The sequence below is a fragment of the Pristiophorus japonicus genome, chromosome 1 (genome assembly GCF_044704955.1).
Source record: "Pristiophorus japonicus isolate sPriJap1 chromosome 1, sPriJap1.hap1, whole genome shotgun sequence".
NCBI lineage: Eukaryota > Metazoa > Chordata > Chondrichthyes > Pristiophoridae > Pristiophorus > Pristiophorus japonicus.
The window spans coordinates 140,218,386-140,236,909 of NC_091977.1; the positions used below are offsets into that span (position 1 = coordinate 140,218,386).

Here is an 18,524-nt window from a genome sequence, read left to right on the forward strand (position 1 = left end):
GGTGAAGCACAGAAGACAAAAACACTGCTCCTGGCTTAGGTGCAGGTAGGAGAAGTGCTCCCTGAGGACCCTAGGTGGACAAGGCCTCCTGCTGAGAGCTCTCCTCTCCTCCTCACTCATAAATACTGTGGCAGCAAGAGCAGGTCAGTGGCTGGGTATTCTGCAGCGAGTGTCTCACCACCTGACTCCTCAAAGCCTTTCCACCATCTACTAGACACAAGTCAGAAGTGTGATGGAGTACTCTCCACTTGCCTGGATGGAACAGCTGGAACAACACAAGAAGCTCGACACCATCCAGGACAAAGCAGCCCATCTGCCACCTTAAACATTCACTCTCTCCACCACCGGCGCACCATGGCTGCAGGGTGTACTATCTACAAGATGCGCTGCAGCATTTTGCCAAGGCTTCTTCGGCAGCACTTCCTAAACCTGTGACCTCTACCGTCCAGAAGAACAAGGGCAGCAGGCACGTGAGAACACCATTACCTCCAAGTTCCGCTCCAAGTTACACACCTTCCTGACTTGGAAATGTATTACCGTTCCTTCATTGTCGCTGGGTCAAAATCCTGGAACTCCCTCCCTAACAGCACTGTGGGAGTACCCTCACCACACGGACTGCAGTGGTTCAAGAAGGCGGCTCACCAGCACCTTCTCAGTGGCAATTAGGGATGGGCAATAAATGCGAGCAGCTTGTCTTCTTTGCTGCTACTACTCCATCTCTCATGACTGGGAGCAAGTGGTCTACACAGAGACCTTTTAGTAGCAACCAATGCCATCCCACCATTCAGCTACACTTCCTGCACACTTTAAAATATTTTTAAATGTCTTCGAGCAGCCCAGTACTCCTACAAACTTCAAAAGGCAGTACAAGAGAAAGAATCACATGGATGAACTTCAACAATTGTACATCCCTGTCTGGAGTAAAAATAAAACGGGGAAGGTGGCTCAACCGTGGCTAAAAAGGGAAATTAAGGATAGTATTAAATCCAAGGAAGAGGCATATAAATTGGCCAGAAAAAGCAGCAAACCTGAGGACTGGGAAAATTTTGTAATACAGCAGAGGAGGACAAAGGGTTTAATTAGGAGGGGGAAAATAGAGTATGAGAGGAAGTTTGCTGGGATAGAGAATTGGTTGGCAGACAGGAAGCAGTGAGTCGGGATGAACGGGTCCTTTTCAGAATGACAGGCAGTGACTAGTGGGGTGCCGCAGGGCTCAGTGCTGGGACCCCAGCTATTTATAATATACATTAATGATTTGGATGAGGGAATTGAGTGTAATATCTCCAAGTTTGCAGATGACACTAAGCTGGTTGGAGGTGTGAGCTATGAGAAGAACGCTAAAAGGCTGCAGGGTGATTTGGACAGGTTAGGTGAGTGGGCAAACGCATGGCAGATGCAGTATAATGTGGATAAATGTGAGGTTATCCACTTTGGTGGCAAAAACACGAAGGCAGAATATTATCTGAATGGTGGCAGATTAGGAAAGGGGGAGATGCAACGAGACCTGGGTGTCATGGTACATCAGTCATTGAAAGTTGGCATGCAGGTACAGCAGGCGGTGAAGAAGGCAAATGGTATGTTGGCCTTCATAGCTAGGGGATTTCAGTATAGGAGCATGGAGGTCTTACTGCAGTTGTACAGGGCCTTAGTGAGGCCTCACCTGGAATATTGTGTTCAGTTTTGGTCTCCTAATCTGAAGTAGGATGTTCTTGCTATTGAGGGAGTATAGCGAAGGTTCACCAGACTGATTCCCGGGATGGCAGGACTGACATATGAGGAGAGACTGGATCGACTGGGCCTGTATTCACTGGAGTTTAGAAGAATGAGAGGGGATCTCATAGAAACCTATAAAATTCTGACGGGACTGGACAGGTTAGATGCAGGAAGAATGTTCCCGATGTTGGGAAGTCCAGAACCAAGGGTCACAGTCTAAGAATAAGGGGTAAGCCATTTAGGACTGAGATGAGGAGAAACTTCTTCACTCAGAGAGTTGTTAACCTGTGGAATTCCCTACCGCAGAGAGTTGTTGATGCCAGTTCATTGGATATATTCAAGAGGGAGTTAGATATGGCCCTTACGGCTAAAAGGGTTCAAGGGGTATGGAGAGAAAGCAGGAAAGGGGTACTGAGGTAAATGATCAACCATGATCATATTGAATGGTGGTGCAGGCTCGAAGGGCCGAATGGCCTACTTCTGCACCTATTTTCTATGTTCCGATGTTTAATTAACTTACCTGCAATTTGGATGTATCTCTTTCCTTCGTGCAGCTGAACGCATGCTCAGCTATATGTGTTTAGGAAAGGGCATTGAATGGAGTAGTGACATTGAAAATGGCAAGTTGTGCATCAAATCAGCGTTAGGACCGAGTTGAGGAGGAATTTCTTCACCCAGAGAGTGGTGAACCTGTGGAATTCTCTACCACAGAAAGTTGTTGAGGCCAATTCACTAAATATATTCAAAAAGGAGTTAGATGAAGTCCTTACTACTAGGGGAATCAAGGGGTATGGTGAGAAAGCAGGAATGGGGTACTGAAGTTGCATGTTCAGCCATGAACTCATTGAATGGCCGTGCAGGCTAGAAGGGCCGAATGGCCTACTCCTGCACCTATTTTCTATGTTTCTATGTTTCTACCGCTGACTTACGTCACGATCTACCTACTCTGCATACTGGCAGCACCTGCATGTACAGCCCGCACTATCACCCTCACCAAGATGGTCAGCAACTTGGGCTGTGTCGGAAGTGCGTGGAAACAAGGCGGCGCCAATTTTTTTTTTTAAACAGCCATAACTACGGTACCAACATTAAGTGCTGAATTTTGCAGCCCAGATCTTTTACTTAAGTTGCCGTTAATTTAACTGCATTATATATTTGTATTATTTATGATGATTGAGGCTATTTACAATCTATATTAATGACTGAGTGTAACGTAGCCAAGTTTGCTGACGATGCAAAGGTGGGAGGAAAAGCAATGTGTGAGAAGGACACAAAAAACCTGCAAAAGGACCTGCAGGCTAAGTGAGTGGGCAAAAATTTGTCAGATGGAGTATAATGTTGGAAAATGAGGTCATGCACTTTGGCAGAAAAAAATCAAAGAGCAAGTTATTATTTAAATGGAGAAAGATTGCAAAGTGCCACAGTACAGCAGGACCTGGGGGTACTTGTGCATGAAACACAAAAGGATAGTATGCAGGTACAGCAAGTGATCAGAAAGGCCAATGGTATCTTGGCCTTTATTGCAAAGGGGATGGAATATAAAAGCAGGGAAGTCTTACTTCAGCTATATAAGGTATTGGTGGGGCCACACGTGGAATACTACGTGCATATACTTTGGTTTCCATAGTTACAAAAGGATATAGTTTTGGAGGTAGTTCAGAGAAGGTTCACTTGGTTGATTCTGGAGATGAGGGCGTTGACTTATGAGGAAAGGCCGAGTAGGTTGGGCCTCTACTCATTGGAATTTAGAAGAATGAGAGGTGATCTTATCGAAACGTATAAGATTATAAGGGGGCTTGACAAGGTGGATGCAGAGAGGATATTTCCACTGATGGGGAGACTAGAACTAGAGGGCATGATCTTAGAATAAGGGGCCGCCCATTTAAAACAGAGATGAGGAGAAATTTCTTCTCTGAGGGTTGTAAATCTATGGAATTTGCTGCCTCAGAGAGCTGTGGAAGCTGGGACATTGAATAAATTTAAGACAGAAATAGACAGTTTCTTAAACGATAAGGGGTTATGGGAAGCGGGTGGGGAAGTGGACCCGAGTCCATGATCAGATCAGCCATGATCTTATTGAATGGCGGAGCAGGCTCAAAGGGCAATATGGCCTACTCCTGTTCCTATTTCTTATGTTCTTATGTTTGTGTTTTACATTTGAGTAGCATTAAGGATGCAGAGTTTCTGCTCCATTACGCCTTTTTTGGCGCAATTTGCCCGAAATCAGCATAACCCGCGCAAAAGATAACGGAATTTCAAGTGCAAATTGCATTCTGCGCAAGTTTCCGCAATCTTTTAGAAACATAGAAACATAGAAAATAGGTGCCAGGAGTAGGCTATTCAGCTCTTCGAGCCTGCACCACCATTCAATAAGATCATGGCTGATCATTCACCTCAGTACCCCTTTCCTGCTTTCTCTCCATACCCTTTGATCCCTTTAGCCGTAAGGGCCATATCTAACTCCCTCTTGAATATATCCAATGAACTGGCATCAACAACTCTCTGCGGTAGGGAATTCCACAGGTTAACAACTCTCTGAGTGAAGAAGTTTCTCCTCATCTCAGTCCTAAATGGCTTACCCCTTAATTAGTTTGCGTTAGTTTAAAAAAACATTGCGCTAGAAGCCAGCCCCGCCAACAAAATAGGCCCTGCCCGCAGGATGAATTAATCACCATTGAGAGTTTCCACTAATTTCGCTCGTTTGCAGGCCTTTGAGGAGGCTTCTAAAATTAAGCTGATTCTTTTGGGTGCAAGGACACTAATAGGCACGATTTAATACCTTTTAAATGTAATTTCTTTTTAATGTACAATAAGAAACTGACTACTGTACCCCAATATAACTAGCAAGTGGTCTGTATAGTTTTTTGAAAACAAATTTTCAGTAATTTAAAATCGGGGTACTCCTCTGTGGTAGATTGACCCTGTGATTTAAAATGCATATTTTTTCTGATGAACACATTTTCAGCTGCATTAATCAGACTGCACCAAGTTACCATAGAATTATAGAAATTTACAGCACAGAAGTAGGCCATTTCAGCCCATCGTTTCCATGTCGGCCGATAAAGGGCTATCCAGCGTAATTTAACTTTCCAGCTCTTGGGTCCGTAGTCTCGTAGGTTCGGGCATTTCAAGTGCACATCCAAGTGCTTAAGCATACCGCTCTTAAGTATATCAAGGAATATTTTTCTAAAGCAAATTTTTTTTTTTAATTACATTTTAAAACGCTGCGCTGGCTCATGACACATTTTTTATTCGGTGATAAGCAAATAATTCAAGTGGAAACTCGAGGAAATAAAACACTTCTCAAAACAGGCACAATTTGCACCTGGATTACCTTTTGTGCCCTAAGCAGAAACTATACCCCAAGATTTTAACACTTAAAATTGCACATGCATCTGTGGAAGCTAGAGATTCAGTTTGTTGGGATTTTAAGTACAGCAGACATTTTGATAGTGACTGAGGGAGGCGGAAGACACAGTTAATTGGCATGATTTGAAGAAAGCTAAAGTGTTTTGTGACATCCATTTACAACAATTGCATGACTGGAAATCCCCACAGAGTCTACAAACAGACAGCTCTTAAACTGTCACTTTGAATTACTGCCACTTTATACTTTTCCCCTGGAAAAATATGACTTATTTATATGTTGATGACAGTGTTTGTAGCATGTAGGCACTTTTATTGTGTTGTGAGTGTACCAAAAAGGCTAAGGTCATTTGAGACATTAACTTTTGTGGGGATTGGATTTTAATTTTGTTGTGAAAGTATGACTAAAAACCAAAATGTTTATGTGAGAAAAGTATCACTGATACTCGTAACATTTTTCCCACAGGAATTTTTATTTAGTGGATAAAACGATGGCGAAGCCCAGCACATGAGTGCACAAAACAAGGCTGAAGTATTCACAACCATGTTCAGCCAGAAGTGTCAAGTAGATTATCCATCTTGGCCTCCTCCTGAGGTCCCCATCATCACAAATGCCAGTCTTCAGCCAATTCGATTCACTCCATGTGATATCAAGAAACGGCTGAGCGCACTGAATAGAGCAAAGGCTATGGGCCCCGACAACCTCCCGGCTGTAGCTGCTTACGACATGTGTTCCAGAACTAGCTGCGCTTCCAGCCAAGCTGTTCCAGTACAGCTACAACACTGGCATCTACCCGACAAAGTGGAAAATTGCCCAGGTATGTCCTGTCCACAGAAAGCAGGACAAGTCCAATCCGGCCAATTACCGCCCCATCAGTCTACTCACAATCATTAGCAAAATGATGGAAGGTGTCGTTGACAGTGCTATGAAATGGCACTTTCTCACCAATAACCTGCTCACCGATGTTCCGTTTGGGTTCCGCTATAGGCAAATCCATTTGCTTTGCCTTTCATTCGCTGTTATGTTGGTATCTTTACTGATTAATCTGCGTTTTCACATCAGTTTGTGTTCTTGAATTAAAACCTTACTAAAAGGCTGTGTTCATTAGGTTTTGTGTTTTAATTCATGCCCATGTTCTACATTCTTCGACAGAAAAGTCTGTTAGAATCTAACCTTTGCTCTTACACAGTGTAAGCACTGCAAAGTGTGACAATTCTCACAGAACCTTCATCGAAATCATTTTGGAGAAATCCGTTTCTAAATCTTTTCTGTTTTATGGTTGCACAGAAATCACTTTTTAACAACTTACTCCACTACTCAGCCAAAGTTATTGACCTATACTAGTCATACCAGGTTATATTCCACATACCAGGTTATATTCCATATTCTAGGTTATACTGGAAACCTCCATTACCTCAGCCAAATTACTATTCTTTGCGTGTGAGCCTTGACCTTGAATGTCTGCAGCCTATCTAAAAACTGGGGGCATCGTAGATGAACGCATCTCCTGTCCCCACATCCCTTTTCCATCCCGATCACTGCCTTTTCAAGCAGGAATGTTGTCTGATTTGTTTCTCTGTCTTCCTAGCCTAATTGTATCACCCCCACTCCCACCATAGTTATCTTTGCACAGATCAAGGATTAAACCAGGGACCTTCCTGGTCTGTCTGGCTCAGTAGCACATTAGTCAGTACTTTCACTTACTGCGCCATGGTGTAAGCTTGCATGTGATGTTGCATTTTGCTGTAGGGTATTTGTGATTATTGTATGAGAAAATTATTAGCTTTAGGAAAAATCAGCTTTGTCATTCTTTTTGTTTTTAGGTTCAACTCAAAACCAGTTTATCGAGCCAATACATAATTCGAACTCAGCCAACAAATACTTGTCTCTCTACACTAGAGTGTGCAGCCTTTGCACTGTCAATAGTGGAAAAGAACCATTGCATTCATGAGGTAAGCAGTCACAAGATGTCACAATTCCAGGTCGGTCATTTTATGTTGTCCATTGTACAATCACACTGATGGGATCCAAATCAGCTGATTGGGGGCCTTTATTGCATCAAGGTTCTGATAAATTAAAATGGTTTGAGCTTAATAAAATAACTGTAAGTTGCATGCAAATTATGTGCACGAGTTTATGAGAAGTTTTGATATTTTGTTGGGGTGGGAAGGAAACACTGTCACTGACACAGAAGTAAATATTAATTAAATATAAGCTCCGTCTCCTCCCTCTTCCTCCCCAACATCGCCCCCACATTACTGCTATCTACCAGACAACGACTTGTAGGATATTTTCATCATGCTGAAGGAAACAAACAGGTCAATACAACACAACAACAACAACTTTTATTTATATAGTGCCTTTAACGTAATAAAACGTCCCAAGATGCTTCACAGCAGTGTTATAAGACAAAGCCTCCCTGATAAAGTGCGGCATCGCCACCGGCACCTGGGAGTCCCTGGCCAAAGACCACCCTGAGTGAAGGAAGAGTATCCGGGAGGGCGCTGAGCACCTCGAGTCTCATCGCCGAGAGCATGCAGAAATCAAGCACAGACAGCGGAAGGAACGCGCGGCAAACCTGTCCCACCCTCCCTTACCCTCAATGACTGTCTGTCCCACCTCAGGGACTGTGGCTCTCGTATTGGACTGTTCAGCCACCTAAGGACTCATTCTAAGAGTGAAAGCAAGTCTTCCTCGATTCCGAAGGACTGCCTATGATGAAAAGACAAAACAGATAAACTTGACACCGAGCCACAAGAAGAAATTATGCCAGATGACCAAAAGCTTGGTTAAAGAGGTAGGTATTAAGGAGCGCCTTAAAGGATGAAAGAGAGATAGAGAGGCGGAGAGGTTTAGGCAGGGAGTTCTAGCGCTTAGGGCCCAAGCTGCTGAATGCATGGCCACCGATAATACAGAATAATATTATAATACAGGTATAATACAGTTAAAATACAGAAAGTTAAACATTTTCTTATTTCATTTCTTAGAATCTAATCCTAGGGGGAAAAGTTGTAAATTTATAGCTTCATTTTCCTCTTATTAACTGAGAACAATTCCATTGGAGATTGACTAGTATGAATACAACAACAGTGTATTTGCTGTGAGTGAAGGCCCATTGCTGGAGGGGTGAAAGCTCGGTCGCCTGATCGGAGGCTCATCTGCTCGCCGGGTGTCGATGTGGATCAAGGACCCCGGTTGTTGTTGATGGGTGGTGTGTCCCTACCAACGAATCCATTACAGACCCAATACACGTCCAGACCGGGGTCAAACAGGGCTGCATTACCGCCCCAACCCTCTTCTCAATCTTCCTCGCTGCCATGCTCCACCTCACAGTCAACAAGCTCCCCACTGGAGTGGAACTAAACTACAGAACCAGTGGGAACCTGTTCAATCTTCGCCATCTCCAGGCCAGATCCAAGATCACCACAGCCTCTGTCGTCGAGCTACAGTACGCGGACGACACCTGCGTCTGCGCACAAACAGACGCTGAACTCCAGGACATAGTCGACGTATTTACTAAGGCGTACAAAAGCATGGGCGTACAAAAGCTAAATATCCATAAGACAAAGGTCCTCCAACAGCCTGTCCTCGCCGCACAGCAGTACCCCTCAATCATCAAGATCCACGGCGCGGCCCTGGACAATGTGGACCATTTCCCATACCTCGGGAGCCTCTTATCAACAAGAGCAGACATTGACGGCGAGATTCAACACCGCCTCCAGTGCGCCAGTGCAGCATTCGGCCGCCTGAGAAAAAGAGTGTTTGAAGACCAGGCCCTCAAAACTGCCACCAAGCTCATGGTCTACATGGTGGTAGTAATACCTGTCCTTCTGTATGGCTCAGAGATATGGACCATGTACAGTAGCAACCTCAAGTCGCTGGAGAAAATTACCACCAACGATGCCTCCGCAAGATCCTACAAATCCCCTGGGAGGACAGACACACCAACATTAGCGTCCTCGACCAGGCCAACATTCCCAGCATTGAAGCACTGACCACACTTGATCAGCTCCGCTGGGCAGGCCACATCGTTCGCATGCCAGACACGAGACTCTCAAAGCAAGCGCTCCACTCGGAACTCCTTCATGGCAAACGAGCCAAAGGTGGGCAGAAGAAACGTTATAGGGACACCCTGAAAGCCTCCCTGAAAAAGTGCAACAGTCCCACTGACACCTGGGAGTCCCTGGCCAAAGACCGCCCTAAGTGGAGGAAGTGCATCCGGGAGGGCGCCGTGCATCTCAAGTGTCATCGCCGAGAGCATGCAGAAATCAAGCGCAGGCAGCGGAAAGAGCGTGCAGCAAATCTGTCCCACCCACCCTTTCCCTTTCAATGACTATCTGTCCCACCTGTGACAGGGACTGTGGTTCTTGTATTGGACTGTTCAGGCACCTAAGGAGTCATTTTTAAGAGTGGAAGCAAGTCTTCCTCGATTCCGAGGGACTGCCTATGATGATGATGAGTTGCTGTGAATAACTGTAAACCAGTCTGTTTTTTAAAATCATTCTGTTGTGCACAGCTGAGACTTTTAAATACAACCAAGATTGCAATTTGGAGGATGTCCATTTTATTCAAGTCCTGCCATCATCATACATCTTGTGCTGGCCAAACCACCAAAACAGATTCATTGGCCATTCATCACTGTTTGTGGAATTTTGCTGTATGCAAAATGGCTGCCGCATTTATCAATTTAACGGTGACTGCCCTTCAAAGATATTCATTATATTTGAAGGGCTTTGAGGCACTTCTGAGAATGTAAATGTAAAACCTGTTTTTTCATTCACCGGGCAGTTTAATAATGGGAAACATGTGGGGGCCGAAATTCAGCCTCCCGATGAGGCTTGTTACCGCTGGAAAGTGGCACTGTCGAATGGCTGCTGGTTTGTGTTCCAATGGCTGCCACTTCACAAATTCAGCATCTGCGTTTCAGCAGCGGTGTACAGATTCTCCCCTCTCCCCCACCCACTTCCGCAGTGCTCCTGCAGATGTGTCGTTAAAGACCGGAAGCTAAATTCACCAGAAAAACTCACCCGGCTGCCTGTCGTTGCCCGCGACTGTGCCGGCTGAAGAGCGACTGTGGACTTCAAGCGCATGTTGTGTGCGAGTCGATTTTTTTGAATAATAGTTTCTCAGACTTTAAAGACGTTTCTCTTTTGCACTTTTGACTACTGCATCAGTGCTACTGAGCTGTGGGCCTCACTCGGGACACCACAGAGGCCTCGTTCTGGAGGCTCTGCTTGCAGAGGCAATGGGCTCATTGCTGGCAGCGCAACACCTGGTCCAGATTATGCGTGGCAGGGAGGCACGGTGGAGGAGGCGTCGCCATCTGCAACGGCTCGGGAGGCAGAGGGCAAGGAAGGCAGCAGCCATGGATGGGCAACGTTGGGAAGGGACCTCAGCGCCGAGATGTGGCCCTAGAAGGACCTGTCGTGAGGAGGAGGGTCAGGTACGCTAACCCCCTGCACCAGATAGTGGGCAAGATACCATGAAGGGAGGATGCACAGGAGGCAGATGCTTGCCAGCAGCAGGCTTCAGAGGCCGAGGACCAAGAGGGAGAAGGCAATGAGCCACCGCCATCGGAGGAGCTGACCAGAGAGGTGGAGCAAGAAAGGCCTATCGTGGAAGGGACGATAGGCAGCAGTTTTCATTCATGGACCTGAATGATGACCAGTGTCTGTCGGCTCAGATTCAGGAAAGACATCGTGAGGGAGCTGTGCAATCTCCTGCGGCCAGATTTCCAGCCGTAGACCAGGCTGAGGCCAGGCTGAGGCCAGCTCTGAGCATGACAACCAAAGTGACCATTGCATGGAATTTTTACACCACTGGCTCCTTCCAGTCGGTGACTGCAGACATCTCTAACACATCGCAGTTCTCCGCCCATCGCTCTATCCGGCAAGTGACCGATTCTCCCTATGGGCGAAGAGGTGAATACATTTATTTCCCCATGACCAGGGAGAAGCTGATGGAGGGCGAGACCGGCTTTGTGCGCATTGCTGGCTTCCCCCGGGTTCAAGGTGCCATAGATTGCACGCACGTCTCGCTGAGGGCAGCACAGCACAATGCGGAGACGTTCATCAACCGAAAGGGATTCCACTCCCTCAATGCCCAGCTGGTGTGCGGCCACCAGCGCAAGATCATGGCGGTTGATGCCCGGTATCCTGGCAGCAGCCGTAATGCCTTCATCCTGCGTCATGACCGGTGTGCCCGGCTTCTTTTCTGGGGCAAATCAAGATTGCGGGTGACTGCTTGGGGACACGGGGTACCCTTTGTGCACTTGGTTGCTCACTCCCCTTCGAACCCCAGCACTGCAGCACAGCATGCATATAACGATCCACCAGATGCCTGATTGAGCAGTGCATCGGGATGTAGAAGGAGAGGTTCCGTTGCCTGGATCGCTCTGGTGGAGTGTTGCAGTACTCGCCTGAGCAGGTCTCCCTATTCGTGGTGGTGTGCTGCATGCTTCACGATCTAGCAATCATGAGGGGCCTGCCGTTGGGAGAACGAGCCACTAGTAACACCTGAGGAGGAAGACCAGGAAGAGGAGCAGGCGGCAGATGAGGAGGACCAGGATGCATCTCGCCAGCCATCCAGGAGGCGTTGTCACCATCCCTACCCTGCAAGGGAAGTGCAGACCCGTCTCACTGCTGAGTTCCGATGAGCTAATACGCACCTCACCCTTCAACTACCCATCTCAATGGACATCCCAATGAGCCCTTTCAGACATCATTGCCCATCGTGAAATGAGAGACCTGCACAGAAATGTTCACACAAAATAAAGATTTATCACTTAATAAAGAAAGGTGCTAAAAACATACACAGTCATTTCTCACACTTGTGCATCTTCTTATAACCCCTCTTACGTAAGCCTATTCTAGAACTACACCACAGTTTCTCCCCTGTGGCTGCCTCATGGGTCTGGGAAGGCTGTTGTGTTCCCAGTGTGGAAGCTGCAGGTGTCCCTCTCGGACGCCCTCGACCAGCTCCGGCCCTGGAAGGGCTGGCTGCATACAGGGCAGTATCCTCTTGGGTGCGTACAGTTGGCCTTGGCTCCGGCGAGGCCATGCTTGGCAGCAATGGTGGAGTGACAGGTCTTGGGTCAGGAATGGTGCGATCCCGAGAGATCATCATCGTCCTGGCCCGAGGAACCTGCGTCACTCCCCGGGGGCAGCACATTACCATCGCCACCAATCTGAGGGAGTACAGGTCGGAGGGGTGGCTCAACACCGGAAGGTCCCCCGTGGACCGTGGTGGACCCAGCCGCGATGGCAGAAATCAGATCTCGCGTGGCATCCAGCTGAGACTGCATGAGAGCAGATACAGTCTCGATGCCACTGGAGACGACAGCAGTAAGACGCTCCGTGGCTTGTTGCCCAGAGTGCATAAGAGTAGTCGGAGCATCAAGGGCCATCCTATCCACAGAAGCACTGAGATGCTCATTCCCTTGCGCCTGTGCTGCAATAGCAGCTGCCACATCTCCAAGGAGCCGCGGCATCACAGCTGGATCCGCACGGTCAATCTTGGATTCCACTATATCGTCTTCACACTGGCAATGGTGGGCTCCATGTTGTGTGCAGAGCTGTACACAATGCAGGAGGTGGACTCCTTGCTCCTCACCACTTGGGACAGGCTCTCGTGCACTCTAGCAATTGCGTCCAGTATCTGGGAATGCGTGGTCTGCACCATTCTTTCATAAGCCCCAACATCGTTGAGCTCGTCTGAGTCCACCTCAGCAATGACTAGTGGAGTGCCGCAGGGCTCAGTGCTGGGACCCCAGCTCTTTACAATTTACATTAATGATTTAGGCGAAGGAATTGAGTGTAGTATCTCCAAGTTTGCAGATGACACTAAACTGGGTGGCGGTGTGAGCTGTGAGGAAGACGCTAAAAGGCTGCAGGGTGACTTGGACAGGTTAGGTGAGTGAGCAGATGCAGTATAATGTGGATAAATGTGAGGTTATCCATTTTGGGTGCAAAAACACGAAGGCAGAATATTATCTGAATGGCGTCAGATTAGGAGAGGGGGAGGTGCAACGAGACCTGGGTGTCATGGTTCATCAGTCATTGAAAGTTGGCATGCAGGTACAGCAGGCGGTGAAGAAGGCAAAAGGTATGTTGGCCTTCTTAGCTAGGGGATTTGAGTATAGGAGTAGGGAGGTCTTACTGCAGTTGTACAGGACCTTGGTGAGGCCTCACCTGGAATATTGTGTTCAGTTTTGGTCTCCTAATCTGAGGAAGGTCGTTCTTGCTATTGAGGGAGTGCAGCGAAGATTCACCAGACTGATTCCCAGGATGGCGGGACTGACATATGAGGAGAGACTGGATCAACTTGGCCTTTATACACTGGAATTTAGAAGGACGAGAGGGGATCTCATAGAAACTTACAAGATTCTGACGGGACTGGACAGGATAGATGTGGGAAGAATGTTCCCAATGGAAGGAAGTCCAGAACTAGGGGACACAGTCTTAGGATAAGGGGTAAGCCATTTAGGACTGAGATGAGGAGAAACTTCTTCACTCAGAGAGTTGTTAACCTGTGGAATTCCCTACCGCAGAGAGTTGTTGATGCCAGTTCATTGGATATATTCAAGAGGGAGTTAGATATGGCCCTTACGGCTAAAGGGATCAAGGGGTATGGAGAGAAAGCAGGAAAGGGATACTGAGGTGAATGATCAGCCATGATCTTATTGAATGGTGGTGCAGGCTCGAAGGGCCGAATGGCCTACACCTGCACCTATTTTCTATGTTTCTATGTAACTCCCCCCCGGAGAGATGGCACCCGAGGTTACCTTTCCCCTTGACCATGCTGCAGCCTGCTAGGCCCCGGTGCATCACCCAGTGCAGACCCTTCTGCTAATTCTAACTGACCCGACTGCGTAATCCCATTGTCTGAGTTGATGCCTGTCAGTGTGGGAAGCAGTGCTGTCAGCAGTGTCCCCCTCTTCCTCCGCCTCATGGGGCAGGACACCGACATATCCAGTGGTAGCCGCGCTCGACCTCTCAATGGCCTGTAAGGTATTGGCGTGGTCGTGGTTTCCAGTGCCCTCAAGGCTGTCGGTCAGGCTTGGAATGGCAAGCTCATCCTCCGGCAGGTCTACCTAGATTTGGCTGCCACTGGCCTCAAGGCTGTCATCCTGGCTTGGGGTACAACTCGCTTCCGTGCTCGGTCCCTGGTCTTGGCTCCCACTCGGTTTCTCATCTGCAAGCATAAATAGCACAAGGGTTCCCTTGCACAGTATCATAAGCAAATGCGGGGTAAACCTTGCCGCTTTGAGGGAGAGATTGCATAAAAGGAAGACTTTCACTTACCCATGCTGCCCCCAGTAGGATCGGCACGGCCGGATATCACAGGGAAGGCAGCATCTGTGCCCACGAGCTTCTGGACCCTTTCTTCCAGGGGAGTCAGCAGCTGGATGTATGGCTCCCCACAACCAGTCCTCTGTTGTTCCGCACGTTTGTGAGAAACCTTTGCCTGCAAAGCAAAGAAGGCTTGGTGAGTGGCAGTGTCATGAGGCCTCAGCAATGAGTTCGCAAGTGTGAGAAAGCACAATCGCTATCGAGGCTTCAACAGTCACATGCAGCTTCAGTGACTGTGCAGTGAAGGTGGGAAAGAAGAGACGGTGAAGGAGAATGCTGCAGATGGAAGGTTAGGAGTTGGGGGAGCATGTACTCACTTTCATCAGGCAAATGATGTCACTCAGCCTTTTGCGGCTTTGGGTTGCGGTCCAGTCATGGATTGAGGGTCCCTGAGACCTCCACAGCGATTGCCGTCCAGGCATTTGTGAAGACTTGGTGACTGGGTCTGCCTGTGTCCGGATAGAGCATTCGCCTCCTTCCCTCCACACCCTCGATCATGGTTTGCAGTTCACCGTCTGAAAATCGACTCGCCCTCCTTGCTCCTGCATGATTCACCATAACCTGTAATAAAACGTCTCCCCCCCTCAAGGCCTAGCTGCAAACCCTGGCCTTTAAGAAGGCCAGGGAGCAGCTGGCTCATTAGGAGCAAATCAGTAGTAGCTGAATTTCGTGGCTTTAAGGCCCCTCCGCACGCACACCGCTGCAACCTGCTGATTACCCCACCCAATACCACTCCACTCCATTTTTTTTCAAAAATAGCTGAATTTCCCTCCAAACACTGCCGGGAGCAAAGTGGGTGGTAATGACTGGCAAAATGCGTTATGTGCGACCCGTTTCAGGCGGAGGTGAATTTTTGCCCCATGATATCTAGTTTAAGTAATAATGCCTTAATGAATATTTTCTTTATTAACTGAAACAATAAATAAATCTTCCTTCTGAATTATCAATCATTTTTGTTGTTTTAAATCCACAGGTTATACTACGTCCTCTTCAAGCTTTGTGCTCATTCCAGCTTCAGCATGGAGCTCAGATCCATCACAGCAAGGAACATCTGATTAAGAATGGATTGTATGCAAAACCGATGCCAAAGAATAAACGTAAACTCAACAAAATGGATCGTTTAGTAAACAATGTCAAAGTATAGGGGACAAGTATAATTTCAATATGACTTTATTTTTGAGGGCAAAAATTTTCTGAATGCTCATAATTTTCTATCTCTGGATTTTCATTTAGGCTGCACACCAGTTTTCTAAAGCCTGATTCCATGCTGTTTTCTACCATCAGTCTTATCTCTGGGCTCAAGTTTCCTTGGATCTTCTCCTGCTGCCCTGCCATAATTTAGGCAGAAGTTCAGCAGAAAGCTAGTTTACGTGCATAAATGGGGTTCCTCCTGAAATTGCATCTACATTATGTTGGCGCAATGGAAGAAGTCCTGAGGAAATTCACCCCCGTACTAAGTTTAGAAGGTTAAAGCTGATATTCCTTTATCCTGTTTTCTGAGATCTGGTTTAGAATTCTGCAGTCCTCAGTAACATAGTGATGGAGGGCTATAGTTATGCAGCAGTTGTTTTTAGCCTCATTGCGAGTTTACCTCTGTTGGATGAGAATAGGAAATTTTACCCCGCCTCATCTCAATCAGGATTATCATTGCTGGGTTGTGGGAACTTCTTTATTTGGATTTCTCTAGTCAGGACAATTTTAAGCTGAGTAGCCAGTTACTCCTCATGTATTTTTCACTTATCAAAGACAATAAAGTACAATTATAAATGGGATCTCAACTTCTATTTCATACATGGAAATACTGAATTTCTGTGGTGACTCAGTGGTGCACTCCCGCTGTAAGATGTCAGGACTTGGATAGTGCATTGTCAGTTCCTGTTTGTGATGGAATCTTTGTCTGCCTCAAGTGTGACTCATGATACCAGAGGTGGCAAAGTTGGGGGAGGGGATTTTCCAGTCTGGGAGTTTCCTCATCCCTGGCCTCCTTTACATTGAACACTCTGTTTTCTAGGATGAAACTGGTGTATTGTCACTTGGAGTGGTGACGTGGGGCTCATCGGGGAAACCAGACCTAGGTTCTAGTCTGCACCTCCAAACATTTCAGGACCTGATTGGAATTGATGAAAAAACTGGCTGTGCTGATATCACCAAAATGTTCTCTAGTGCTGTGCCAGGCCTATATTTCAACCTACCCCCCTCCCCCGCACCCACTTTCCCCTTTCTGGCAGGCACCCTCTCCGTAATTAGGTGGCCTTCCCATTATCTCAAATACTTTGGCTGGGTCAGGAGTGGAGGTCATGGATATGCTCCATGACATACTTGCCAGTGGAGTGGTTCCATGTATTTTCAGGGTCCTTGATTATAATGAAGGTGCAGTTGTACCATGTATCTTTCAGTGTTATGGGAAGCAAATTCTGGTGCTTTACTGTAGTTCAGTTCAGTGTATAGTTGGCATCAGATACTTAAAATTCCCCAACAATTCAGAACTCAGTACTTGTTAAAAAATAATTAAAAGTAAAGATATATGGCTTGTGCATTCAAATGCGTGGCTCTGAGGGAGTAATCTTAGTAAATCCTGCAGGAATCAGGGTTTCATCTGGCATGCCAGATTGAAACTTCAATGCTTCAACATTTAGAATGGAGTGGAAACCAAAAATGAAGATGAGCTTGGTGTGTGTATTTGTTTGTGGCAGGGGAGGATTATTTTGTTTCATCTGATTATTTCATCTGATCTGCAGTCGGTGAGGTGGTGGGGGGGGCGCGGGGTGGGTGGTATTATACTGCTAACGCTAACTGGAGAACTTGGATCCGCTCCCTACAGTTCTTAAAGGGTTGGAAAGAAAAATAATTGATTTTTTTAAAATCTGCTGGCTCTCCTGCAGTGCTTTGCATTTTAACTGTGTGTAGCTCAGTCCTGACTGGAATAAAGAATAAATCCCAATGCAACATTCATGCTACTGCAATTTGTAAATGATGCACAGTGAGAATGGGTATTAGCTGACTCATCAACTTCCATAAGCAAAATTTCAAAAATGATTTTACCAGGAATGAACTGAATGGGAGGTGAGGTGTTATACAAAGGTGGGTTTGCAACTACAGTATGGTAGGTTTCTGACATCAGGCCTGCTAGCAGGCACTTCAGGAGCTTTCCATCGGGAGGAAAGATTAGATGTTCAGTTGCCCAGCTTACTCTCCTAGCAACTAACCAGAGAGCTAACATTGGTGGCCGCCCGAGGCCTAATAACAACCCCATGCTGCTAACCAAGGAAGATGCAGAGTGTGGAGACACTTAGTGAGAATAAATATAGGAAATAAGTTACAAATTCCAGGTGGCTAGGTATTTATTTTGTCACATATGTGAAAGAGTTTTTTTTTTAACTTCATCTTTAGCAGATTTTTAAAAAATATCTACCCTATATAATGGACTAAAGGTTTACTTTTAAACAAAATTCAATTTAATGAAAATATCACTTGCGATTTGATTGCTATCAATGCCACACCCAATAATGAAAGTGGAGATATATTTACTATGATGTACCACTTAATTTTTGTAGCCATTTTTAATAAAGAGTTGTGGAAGAAAAGTCTTTATTGGGGCCTTTAGACTGTTCATTTTTGTATAATACATAATGACTGTTTTTTCCGTAATCAATTGTTGATCATAAACCCAAGCTACATTCCTAGCAGCAGCCTGGAGATCAACATTGGTAGAATACTGAGACCAAATTACAAGTCCCTGCTGCCAATCAAGGAAGCGGCAGAGTATGGAGAAAATTGGGGAACTATATTACAAACTCTTGGTTTATGATATCTGTGTAAGTTATTTTTGTGCTTCATTTTTAGTAGAATTTTAAAATATCTGTTGTATGTAATGAATCAATGAGATTTTAAAAAGAACTCTTGCAGATTTCATTGCTGTCAGTGTTGTGATTCTTTCAAATTTGTTAATTTTTTAGTGTGGATATCATCATGAGTCAACAGCATTGATCACTTTTAGTTATTAGTATCAGCCTCACCCAACAGAAGTAGGATCTAAATCGAAATATTATCATAGGCAGTCCCTCGAAATCGAGGAAGACTTGCTTCCACTCTAA

General features: G+C 46.2%; 1 protein-coding gene across 2 annotated transcripts in view; it reads left to right on the forward strand.

Annotated features, from left to right (window-relative positions):
• Positions 1 to 17,195, forward strand: part of dtwd2 (DTW domain containing 2) — a 263,343-nt gene extending 246,148 nt beyond the window's left edge. For both annotated transcript variants that reach the window (XM_070883402.1, XM_070883411.1), the window contains exons 5-6: positions 6,904 to 7,032; positions 15,404 to 17,195. In XM_070883402.1, the coding sequence (XP_070739503.1) occupies positions 6,904 to 7,032; positions 15,404 to 15,574 (300 nt within the window). In that variant the 3' untranslated portion in view covers positions 15,575 to 17,195. The remainder of the gene's footprint in view (positions 1 to 6,903; positions 7,033 to 15,403) is intronic.
• The last annotated feature ends 1,329 nt before the right edge of the window (positions 17,196 to 18,524 follow it).